The 12,535-nt window shown below is 38.1% G+C and overlaps 2 protein-coding genes across 2 annotated transcripts; one reads left to right on the top strand and one right to left on the bottom strand.

The window, feature by feature from the left end:
• The first annotated feature begins 5,097 nt into the window (after positions 1-5,097).
• LOC121260386 (protein TIC 55, chloroplastic) lies at positions 5,098-7,710 on the top strand. Its single transcript, XM_041162242.1, has 3 exons — positions 5,098-5,682; positions 6,229-6,331; positions 6,434-7,710. The coding sequence occupies exons 1-3, from the start codon at positions 5,234-5,236 to the stop codon at positions 7,550-7,552; spliced, it is 1,671 nt and encodes a 556-aa protein (XP_041018176.1). The 5' UTR covers positions 5,098-5,233; the 3' UTR covers positions 7,553-7,710.
• Positions 7,711-8,679: 969 nt separating this feature from the next.
• Positions 8,680-12,343, bottom strand: LOC121260703 (zinc finger CCCH domain-containing protein 22). Its single transcript, XM_041162685.1, has 4 exons — positions 12,048-12,343; positions 11,175-11,486; positions 10,271-10,331; positions 8,680-9,796 (listed from the first exon to the last, which is right to left on the bottom strand). The coding sequence occupies exons 1-4, from the start codon at positions 12,171-12,173 to the stop codon at positions 8,808-8,810; spliced, it is 1,488 nt and encodes a 495-aa protein (XP_041018619.1). The 5' UTR covers positions 12,174-12,343; the 3' UTR covers positions 8,680-8,807.
• Between the last annotated feature and the right edge of the window lie 192 nt (positions 12,344-12,535).

A 12,535-nucleotide genomic window follows, 5' to 3' on the forward strand; every position in this document is an offset into this window, starting at 1 on the left:
TGTTATTTTTATGGAGTTCGTGATGCCGGGATGATGACCACACGGATCACGCATCCCAAAAACTCACAGTGCTCAAAGTGCGTACAACATACATAAAATGTACAGTATTTTTTCGCAACGGTGAAAATAAAAGGGTCTTTCTTTATTAAGTATCAGAATTGTTCATAAAACAGCAAAATAACTTTACAAATATTTTACAGTCTTCCGTCAGATAATTTAAAGAAAGCAAATAACATAATGGAAACAAGTCTCAAAATGCTGAACAACATAACAGCGACTTAAGCTTCTGGCAGAGTCGGTCCTTCAGGTACATACTCGGGCTCTGCATCAAACTCTACGGCACCATAAAACGGAACCGTAGGGTAAACACCACTATGAGATTATGACATCTCAACAAGTAATTAACCAAAATAACATCCAAGAGATTTAAAACATATTTATACAAACACGTGTTCCCATGCGGACAAAATAACAACTTACATTTCTTTCCCAAAAATATCATTTTTATTCTTTCACCCAAAAATCATATTTTTGTCTCATTCATATTTATTATGAATTCACGCATGCACCACGGTCTCCCCTATGGACCGTCCGCACACTCTGGCTCTCTTCGTCACATCACGGGTAACGTCCGTGCATGAGACTTCGTAACGAGCGATGCTCAGTTCCGCGCCCAGCGCGTACATGGCCAAACATCCTCTAACCTCGCCAGCCAAAGGTCACGGAATCAGTACGAGAGCGTTATCGTCTCGTCCGTTCCCGTCGTCGCCCTGCGACAACTCAGAGGATGTCACGTCAGTCTGTTACACTCCCGAGTGACCAGAGAAGCTCCACCGAGATAATGCCTCATCTCGGCTTGGGGTCGTGAAACACACGCACCCACGCAACAGTATCAATATCCAACAGACTTCGTGACATTACTGCATAATTTAACAAAACGATAATTTATGCTTTTCAACAGTTTATTAGAATACGCATTTAAATAATTCATTTTACAAGTTCTCAATAAACGCCGAAACACAATTTCATAAATACACGCATAGTCACATCCGCTAATTTAAAATCCCAACAACTTTGACGGCCCAAGGCCCATTTTTCCACAATACCATTTAAAGCCCAACACTTCAACAAATACAATACATTTTCAACAAACCAATAATGTACAAATAAACAACAGTTTATAAAGCTAATAAATACAACAATTTATTTATAAAATTGAGAAATTACAAATAATATTTAAATAAAGAGAAAATTACATAGACACGATGAAATTGATAAAAATCTGGAAGATCACGTGAAAGGAAGTGCTGCCAACAGTGGCGACGGCGTCTCACGGCTGAACACCGACAAACCGTTTCTCTCAACTCACGGGTTGTAACAAAACCAGATGGAAACTCAACAAACAACCCAACCAAAATACAAGATTTTGAAAGCACAAATAGCTCGGCAAAATCACAACACCTCACGGATTTACAAACCAAATACCCAGAAATTTCAAGAGAAAGTTGTTCTCGGATCACACCAAAATTCCCGATTAATTTATTCAAAGCAAAACCAAACACACTCGAACGGAGATCCCCAAACCATGAGAAGCCGTGGTCTACTTATAGGACAAAAGTGGCGGTTCGCATGGTGTGCGTGTCGCACGGTGGAGGAAGGAAATAACGGCAGCATGCCGTGGAGAAAAAGAAGTCCTCTCGCAGACGCGTGGCACGACGGCACTCACGGAAGCCATGCCCATCGCCACTGAGGAGCTTGCGGAAGAGCAATTGACCGTGCGATGCCACGGGTTGACAGCAAACCTTCGAGGTGCATGCCGAACGACACGAGAGAGTGAGACGTAGGTGGAGGTGGCTCTCGGCTGGGATCTATTTTCGGCAGTAGCTGCGGGAGATCCGGTGGGAGAAGTAGAAATGAAGAAGAAAAAGGAAGAAGAAGAATCGGGAAGGAGGGTAGCAGAGTGCGGCACGAGAGAAGGAAATAAGATGGAGCTAGGGCTCCATCAAAACGACGCCGTTTCTCATTGAAGAGACTGGGTTCTCATGGGCCGCACGGCTGGGCCGTGTTCCGCACAAGGCCTGGGCCCCTGCTGGGCTGGGCTGGATCTTGGGTCACCAAAAATGCACACACACACCCACGGCCCACAGAGAAAAACACACATACACACACAGCCCAAATAAATAATCAAGCAAATAAAAAGCCCAAAAATAAACACAAGTCCAAAAATAAAAACAATACAAATAATTAAAATAACATTCTCTAAATTAAATTTAAAATAAAATACCAAAACAAATAACATATTTAATTAACACATTAAAATAACAAAATAACACCTCAAAATAATAAGGATTAAAATTCAAGTGAAACTAGAGATCTCACAGGGTGACCCCTCCCCACCCCCGCATCAACAAGGGGTGCCACCACCATCGCCATCCACAACTGTCCCAACCGAAAAAATACAAAAAAAATTCAAACAAAGTTCCAAAACCATCTTAACAATGAAAAAGGGTTACAAAACCATCTCAAATCTACATCAATCAAAATTAGCAAAAAACAAAAACCCAAACACAATACATGTGCCATAAACTCATATAGGAGGAAATAAAAAAAGGAAATAAAAAAAGGAAAAGAACATAAACATCGTTGGATTATCGTCGCATCGCCAAAGAAGAAAGAGAGAAAAAAATTATCTAAAAATAATTCTAAACTTAAACCTTTTTAAAACAACGTCATTTTTTACGTTATTTTTTAAAAATAATTTTGTTATCAAAATAACGTCGTGTTAATAATGATTTTATGTATAGTGTGTATATATATATATATATATATATATATATATATATATATACACATACATACACAAATCCAAGGGCGATCCTCGCCCATGCACCCCGGCCGGCCGCCAGCACCACTTCAAAGAGAGAGATTATGCTTTCATGTAGGTGTAAAGGACATATTCTTCATAGTTCTTTTTTTTTTTGTTTTCCTTTTCTTTTTTTTTTTTTTTGAAAAAACAAATTCTTCATAGTTGATATGATATAACGTAATAATACTGCTTGCAGAAATAAATCCATAAATAATAATGGTAATCACTATTCATCTTGAATGCATTCAAATACACAAATTTTGAACTAATCAAGCTTGCATGTAGGTGTAAAGGACATATTTTCCATAGTTTTTTTTTTTTTTTTGAAAAAACATATTCGTCATAGTTGACATGGCATAACGTAATAATACTATTTGTAGAAATAAACCGATAAATAATAAGGTATTCATCTTGAAGACATTCAAATACAATATTTTTAAATTAATTATTACAATTTTTTCAAACTTTTAAACAAAAAATAAAAAATAATTCAACTTTTTCAAATCATTAAACAAAAATAATATTATAACACTATATTCTATCAATATTTTAATTTTATGATATTTATTATTCAACTTTTTTTCTCTCATTTCTTAAAATCCAAAAAATAATTAACTAAAACTATCTTATTACAATTAACATAATTCTCATTTCATCTCACTCTCTAAATGAGCTTTAGTCACTTTTAATATTCCAAGTAATTTTTATGTCTATTATTTATAAAATGTAGCAGAAGTTGTTTAAATTTATACAAATAAAAAAAATACGAATCTCTTACGGATGTTATATCTTAAAAAAATGAAAAATGTACCTTTTATAATAGATTCCACTTTTTATAAAGAAAAATTTACTTATCATCCCCTACACTGCATATTAACATGTAATTTATCATTTATATCGTTATACTTAAATACATATATTAGTGAAATGCGTAAGAAGTATGCAAAAGTGATTGTAAGTAGAATTTTCCTTACAACATCTTATCCCCGGCATTGCTCCTTGCAACAATTATGAGTCGTTGCATTTTGGTTATGAGTCGTTGCATTTTGGTGGGTGCAGCACGATGATGGCTATCGACAAGTTATAAAAAAAAATTTATTATTTTTTATTCATTTTTTCCATATCATTATATATTTTTTAAAAGAATTCGTGACTATTATTTTAAAAATACTTTCTTAATCACTAAATATAAAAATTAAAAAAAATTCATCGGTACCCATCTTCGATATGAATATATGAGGAGTTTAGAATTATTATTGTATTTTATGTCTTGTACACCTCACAGGTGTTTTTTTCCTGTTAACAACTTAGAGTACTAGTAGTAAGCTCAACAAATTTTGGTCAAAATCTGATTAAGAAATTTACTTTTACAAATTTAGTTAATCACTTTTCAACAATATAAAATAACAGGCTTAACAAATCTTTCACTATTTTATTAAAATATTAAAACTAAAGAAGAATCCAAAGTCAAGTTCCTATAATCCCAAGAAAAAAAAAAACTATGCCTTTTCGTCTAACTCAAGAGAATAATTAAATCCTATGCTTTTTCGAACTAAGTTTGAATCAGAAAGATATTTGATTTTATGGAGGTAGAACCTAGGATGTGGAAAAAGTTAAGAGTTTGGAAGGTCATTCGCTAGGAAAGATAGCAATATCCTATAATCCAGAAATCAAGTTCAGCTGGAAGAATCCTGAAATCAAGTTATTGGCATCCCATGAAAAAAAAAATAGAGAAAGATAAGTAGAGTTTGTGTGGCTTATGGTGGCGACTATGGGAGATAATGGTGTTCTGTGGTTGTGACTAGGAGTCGATGACATTCTGTCTAGTTGCGATTGGGAGTCGATGGCGTTCTATGCGGTTGCGATGGTGGGAGTCGATGACCTTCAGTGCTTGGGTTTTGTTCAAGTTGAAAGAGAGGAAAGATAGGCCATAGTAATTTCTTGGACTTTTTATACTTGCCCGGGAGAGAAGCAAGAGCGTGAAGATAATATTTAATCTAAAAATAATATTTAATCAGCCCTTTTGACTCAATAAATTTGGTTAATAATATAATCTGAATCTAAAATCACTATGTATTTATTGAGCCTATTGTTATATTTTATTTTGCATTTTAACTATTCTGGAGCTAAAATTTAACTTTATTGAACACACTACCAATACCCTAGCATGGAACCTCAGTAGGAATGTTACGTGACCAACCGGAATTGACCAACTGCTCCTTAAGTCCCAAGTTGTGTGGCCTAGAGTGGTGCCACACTCTTGCAAGCAACACCCTGATCTCTCTGTCTCTCTGGTGTACGGCTTCATCTTGCATTTCCTCTGCAACAACATCTACTCACTTCTCCAGTCACACTTCACAGCCAAAAATGGCTTTGCTGTGTTCATTTCCCTCCCACAACACTTTACTCTCTTTCTCTCTATCGACCCCGCCTTCCCACAAACTAATTGAACCAGTACCTCCTCTTCTTTATCTTTCACAACCCCTCAGACAGCCACTACTTGTAAGAAAAAACAACAGCAAGTGTGGTGCAGTCGCTGACATCAAAGCTGTGCCTCCAATTGATGCCAACCAGGAGGAAGAGGAGGAGGAGGAAAGTGATCACAAGGTTCTTGTGGGTCCTGGCAGTGAGGAAGAGCGGCGAGGTGAGAGGGTCGAGGCGGACTACGATTGGACGGAAGAATGGTACCCGCTTTACCTCGCCCAGGACGTGCCCGATGACGCACCTCTGGGTCTCACCGTGTATGACAAGCATATCGTCTTGTATCGGGACGGGAATCGGCAGCTTCGCTGTTACGAGGATCGCTGCCCCCACAGGTAAAGTCTGGTAAAGATTCCACCATCATCTCATTGAACTGTATCAGATATATATCGGAGGAATCGAGAAAATTAGAATATAGATTCAGTTTTGTTTCTCTATTTCGGGTTTCGAGCAACCCAAACATGGATTGGCTCTCGAAAGGGATACTTTTGAGTTTGACTGCGCTCACGTAGGATCATAAAATTGAGTTTGATTCTACTTCAAATGAAAGGATGGAGTAAAAAACTGATGAATGCGCAAACACTTCATCAAGGATAATCATGGTCAAGCCATTAAATCTGACTTTTGGTATTGGTTTACAAGCTAATATAGCGGCTATTTTGTTGCGCATGGGCTACGCCTGAATTAGATGACCAACTAAAAGAAACTGAAATACCTTTCTAACTCTCTTTGTTTCTTGTTATGATACTGTGTTCTGCAGTTTGAATCGTTGATATAAGATCTTCATCATGTCATACTTTTGATGAAAGCATGGTAGCTTCTGAAATATTAACTCCATGATGAAAAAAACTTTTACCTTTATTCACTGCTTGATGCAATAGGTTAGCAAAGTTATCTGAAGGCCAATTGATTGATGGAAGACTAGAATGTCTGTACCATGGCTGGCAATTTGAAGGCGATGGTAAATGTGTGAAGATACCCCAGGTATGTCTTAGTTTACATTGTCTCCATTTTTGTTTTTGATTACCAGGAATGCTCATCTACTTCCCAAATCCAAGCTAATGATCTCAAACATATCTGCCACAGCTTCCAGCTGAGGCCAAGATTCCTCGATCAGCTTGCCTCAGAACGTATGAGGTGAGAGACTCACAAGGTGTTGTGTGGGTATGGATGTCACAGAAGACACCACCGAACCTTAATAAACTACCCTGGTTTGAGAACTTTGCCAGGCCAGGTTTTCAGGATACTTCCACCACCCACGAGCTTCCTTATGATCACTCCATACTTCTTGAGAACCTCATGGATCCCGCCCACATTCCAATTTCACATGACAGAACAGATTGGAGTGCAAAAAGGGAGGATGCTCAACCATTAGGTTTTGAGGTGACTGAACGTACTGATCGAGGATTTGCGGGCTGGTGGGGTAAAGCAAAGGATAAACCTCTGCCAAATTTCTTACGATTTGAAGCACCTTGTGTTCTTCAAAATAACCGGGAACTTGTTGATGAGAATGGGGAGAAGCATTACTTCACAGGCCTATTCCTTTGTAGACCAACTGGGCAAGGGAAATCCATGCTTATTGTAAGGTTTGGAACTACAAAAAGATCCCCCTTGGCGAAGTTGTTCCCACAATGGTACTTCCATCAGAATGGAGCTAAGGTCTTTGAGCAAGATATGGGTTTCCTCTCGTCCCAAAATGAGATTCTAATGAAGTCTAAAGTTGCCACCAAGGAGCTGTACCTTAATCTAAAATCCTCTGACACATGGGTAGCTGAATACCGTAAGTGGATGGACAAAGTAGGGCATGGAATGCCTTATCATTTTGGGCACAGCACCATTTCATTGCCCAAAGAGCCTGCTGTGGTGGAACATGCACCGGCCGGACTGGTTGCCGGAGTTTCAGCATCTGCACCAGCTAAGGGAGGGATTGGATCAATGTATGCTCCAAACTTGGCAAACCGGTATTTCCGGCATGTAATCCATTGCAAGGGATGCAGAACCGTCATTAAAGCTTTCCAAGCCTGGAAAAATGCCCTTTCTGTTATGGCTCTTACACTGACCGCATTGGCAATCCTAGTGTCTGGAAGGCAGTGGAAGGCCCTTCTTTTAGTACTGGCAACCGTGTGCTCTGCTGGAGCTTATGGATGCTCAACTGCCGTTGCACTGAATACAACCAACTTCATTAGGACACATAGGAGATTGTAATATATCAAACGGTACGTTTGTTACTTCAGGGAGGAAAAGAACCCATAGGATTACAAAGGACAATGAAAATATAATGTGGCACTCCAATGTAGATTGTGGCGTTGGAGTTGATTCTACCATCAAGATTTTTATTGCAAATGTTTCTCAAATTTATACCATTTATCTGTCTGTCGGCTTCGAGTCGATCAATTTCGCCTGTTTCAGCCGTGGTCATGCTTGAACCGAGATTTAGCACAGCCAACTCTCTTCGTTTGCGATTTGTGCGTTAGTATCTAGCCCCAACAGCTGCCTGATAGTTGGAGTCCAATTGAGTTGAAAGGCAATCAAGTCTTTTACAAATTAAGATAAATAAATAAAGGGAAATGATTTTTAAAAGTTTCAAATAGATAAATTCTATACAAGTCTTTGTAAAAAAATAAATTTTATTTTAAAAAAATGTAAAAAAAATTATTATTTATTAATAAAATTTATTATTTTATAAAAAATTTGAATGAAACTTGTTTATTTAAAATTTGTATCTAACGTTACTAATAAATAAATATACGATCACTGAAATTAGTAAATGATGATGATGTAATACGTCGGACGACCTGCTGTCACCATGATCTCTTAAAGTGTAGATGGGATTAAAAAAAGCGGGGATTACTGACAAGTGACAACCCTGTGCCACTGAAGAAAGCAAGCTAGTTTCCAGCCTATTTAAATGAGTAACGGGAAAGCGGGCCCGGCTACTTTCAAGTACAAATAACCAGCACTAAAATTCAAGAATTAATAACAAGTTACAATTGATCAATTGCTCCTTACAGGTAAAAACAACGTAAAATAAGTGTAACTGTTTGCGGTCAGAGAAAGAAGCTTCATAACGACCCTAAGTTAGGCTAACCTCGTGGCTGAAAGCCTTCTATTCATCTACAACAATCCATGTGCCAAAAAGTTATCTCTGCTCATCATGGTTATCGATAAACTATACAAAAAATTCCTTCACTTTTCACTCACAAATCATCACTTGTTTCTCACTATGCACCCCAAACTACCAAAAGTTTCAGCTTCCACCCTAAACTGCCTATATTTTTCAATTACACCCTCAGTTAAGATCTAACATTAAGATTGTGACACGTGGCCAATCATTCATTTAACGGTCAGATACTGACCGAGAGTCCAAATTGAAAAATATATGTAGTTTGGCATACAAAGTTTAGGGTGCAAAATGAAAAACAGTTGGTAGTTTGTGGGTGAAAAGTATAATTCAACCATCTTAAAACTTGAGCCATCTTTTTTCTTTTTCTCCACTTACAACTGCATTTGATGCTGATGCCTGAGCTGCCTCAGCCTCCGCTAAAGCTTTCCGAGTCTCGTTTAATTTTCTCATGGCAGCTTCGTAAACCACCTTCTCCTTCCGGTTTCTGTTAACCATTTCTTCAAGCTTCTCAATTCGCATCCTCAGGTCCTTTACCTCATCATCATAAGCAATCAGAGCCCGCCTATCTACTTTCTTCCCCTCCCCAGAACATCTATTTTGATGCTTCTTTCCTGACCCACCATTTAGAGCTTCACTATGCATTGCGAGTTGGTTATTGATAAGACTAAAGACATCTGGTCTCAATTCCTCTTCTTCCTTTGCTGCCCTAGCCAATGCTGCAAACTTCTTATCACGTTTCCTCTTACCACCTCTGCTCCGCTTCTTCCCTTGACTCTCGTTGGTCTCTTCACCTTCACAAGATTCAAGAGCATGATCGAGAGATTGCTTTGGCGGAAGGACCTTCACACTGATGGGATTCAACATTCCCTGTCCAGAAGCTCCTAAACCCATCCCATCACGATAACCCATATTGGCCATCATTTTTGAAGCTATACCCCGGGTGTGATTCTCCCACTTGGCAAATATGGTAGTTTCTGTCTGGATTCCTCTCTGCTGGGTGGTGCTTTCAAGAAACCCTATACCTTGTGAATCTTCTTCATAATTGCTAGAATCAGACTGTTCAGAGCCGGAATCACTCTCCTCATCATCACTCACTTGGGCATATTCAGATAATGAGATTGCATCTGGCCCAAGCTTTGCAGAGCTTCCATCATCTCGAAAAACAACTTGCCCTTCTCCAAGTTTGTCATCCCATGATTCAAGTTCAGCTTCTCTCCAAATGCCAGATTTACTATCTGATATTGCCCAAATACTGGAACCCACAAGTGACTGATCCCAAATTGTTGGGATGTACTTCTTCAAGGAGGCCAATGGGACATCAACACCTGTACTCATCAAACCCATGTACGCTTTAAGAAGCTGGAAGTAACCACATGAGCAAATGATAAATACAAGGACAATGATAGAACACAGTTGCCGTGTGACACCATAATAGATGTATAACAGGCAAATAAAGCTTGCACCATTTGATTAAAAAACCATGAATTCATATTGTGAATAGTTCTATCACAGTTGCCACATTTCTCTTCTGTTGGCAAGACTAATGCCAAGCAATTCTATCACCTTCTATAGAAAGCAAACTCGAGACCAAGCAAGCTTCTTTGATTTTCTAGGTACATCATAATGACCTTCATCTGCAAGCTGCTTTTCTAACATAAGAGGCAGCCTATATCCTCCCATTCACCTCATACTATGCATTGCAATGAATGGCAATAACAATGCACACATGAGAAAAGTAACATTTTTTAAAACAAAATTGCAAGATTTCTACTCATATAATTGAAACAATTGCAACATACCATGTGATAAGCGACAATTAGTACCGAATCGACATCGTTGTTGTAGAAAGAACTTGCACATCTGCACAAGTACCATGGTGTTTTACTCAACAGCCTAGGCAAATTATTTTTCAGTTATGGTAGCACAAACTGATGCCTAACAACATTATGTAAATTGCTTTTCTCTTACAAGAAAAATAAAATCCATTTCACTAAACTTGTAATTGCATGTGCAGACGTGTCTGTACATTCTTATAATCTATGTTAGAGGTGCTTAACAGGCATTTTGTAATTGCTACCAAAGTTCCCCAGCAAAAGGTAACACTATCAGATGAGAAAGATACATGATGTATTGTTTACATGTATCCATGCATTTATACACATGTATAAAACAAACAATAAAATATTCAAATTATTACACCCGCCACGCTTCCCCCAAAACTAGCTTACATCAGATCTTCTATGACTCTAAACTTGCAAGGAACAATTCAAATGTTGAATATCTATGTTTTAGGGAGTAATCATTAAGTTCAACCAAAGACGACAATAAATTTTTGTGTACAGTACCCAGTGACTAATGATATCATGGATTTCTTTTTTCTACTAAAAATAAGAGCAATTCAATTTTTATGCGTGGCATATGTCATTTGTTTTACTGAACACTATAATAACTGAATAAATCCCGAGTAAAGTTCATATCTCATAACTAAAATGTAGCTTTCTGGAACCCTCGAGTAGAATGCCATGTGACACTAACACCTACATCAAATATGTTATGGAGATACACGCATTATTTGTGCATGCAACCACAAAATACATGGTTGAAAACAGAAGCGAAAGATTTTTTTTTCCCCAAAATCAAAAGGGAAATATACGATTTTGACAAGGCCACGCAGAAAACAGAGGATAAAAAAATTGTGCATACCAACATATTTTCGGCTGTTGGTGTAAGAAAAGAAATTTTTGCAGAATCAAAACTGTCTGACTCAACGACTCGACCCGTGTACCATCGGCCATCAGTGTGACGGAATCTACATTTTGATCCAACCGAGCAAATTTGCTCCTCCAGTGGTTCCGGTTCAATGTCTGCTGAGTCAAGAGGCTCGACTTTAACATCCTCAGATGTGGGGTTGAAACCATGGAGCGCCGAATCAGCTTCTCGTAGCAATCGTGCACGCTTTAGGTGAAAAAGTCCTTCCTCTGCATCTTTTATTGCCTGAACAAGCTCCTCATGAACCTGAGTGAACATAACAGTTGAGTCTATCAAGTAGCAGGAGCCATAATGAAATCAAAAGAAAAGTATCTGCAATTTAACTGTGGCGTCTTGAAACGAGTTCCAAAGTGAATAAACATCAATGCATCCAACACCTTTGAAAAATTTATACTCTTCAGCTAGTGGAAAAATTAGGCAATGAAAAAAAACCAACGTACACAAAGGGAGGGAGCAGTGAAATAACTCGGTAAAGCAACGCCGTTTTTATTAATTTTAACAAAATTGAATTCAAAGTTTGAAATACCGAAGCTTCGATATGTACAAAAATGGGCACACCCGATCTTCAATAAACCCTTAAAACAGTTAAACTAGAGAGAAACAATTTGGCAGTGCAAAACCAATACCGACATTAATGATTGTTCGGACTGGACAACCAGCAAAAACTCTTCTTCCTAGTTCAAAAACCACATTTCATTGGTTAATTTGATATTATCGAAATATTGACTCCCAATCGACGGAAACCCTATGATTAAAAAAAAAAAATCGTTGGGTGACGAAAGGGGCCGCATAAAAGAGAGGACGTACCGAGAGAAGCTCGGGATTGGCGGGGTCAGAGGCTAGGGCTTCGTTTAGAGTAGCAAGTGAATCTCTTTGATCTTGCAATTGAAACTCCAGCTGGTTCTCTAGAAGTCTCTCTTCCTCGCTCCCCATTTTAAGTCGAAGTTTCGCCGGAGGGGGAAGGTCTTTGTCTTCGGAGAGGGGTGCTTTTCTCCGTAGGAGTGTGCTGTGAGAAAAAAGAACACGTACGTTCGTCTTTGGACCAAAATTCGGACCATGCGAGAGGTTGTGCGTGGCCTAGACTCACCAGAAAGGTTCAAGACTCAAGAGATACCAACGTAAGCCCAACGGTAAAGAGTAACGAAAGTCTCTCCGTCAATATATAATTCATTTAAACAATGTTAAAGGTTTTCTTTATACTTGAAAATATGATATGATAATAAAAACTTGAAAATTTATATGTTCCACTCTCCTCGAGTATGTATCTCTCACGATAATTTTATGATATTTTTATT

The sequence above is a fragment of the Juglans microcarpa x Juglans regia genome, chromosome 4D, assembly GCF_004785595.1.
Source record: "Juglans microcarpa x Juglans regia isolate MS1-56 chromosome 4D, Jm3101_v1.0, whole genome shotgun sequence".
NCBI classification, from domain to species: domain Eukaryota; kingdom Viridiplantae; phylum Streptophyta; class Magnoliopsida; order Fagales; family Juglandaceae; genus Juglans; species Juglans microcarpa x Juglans regia.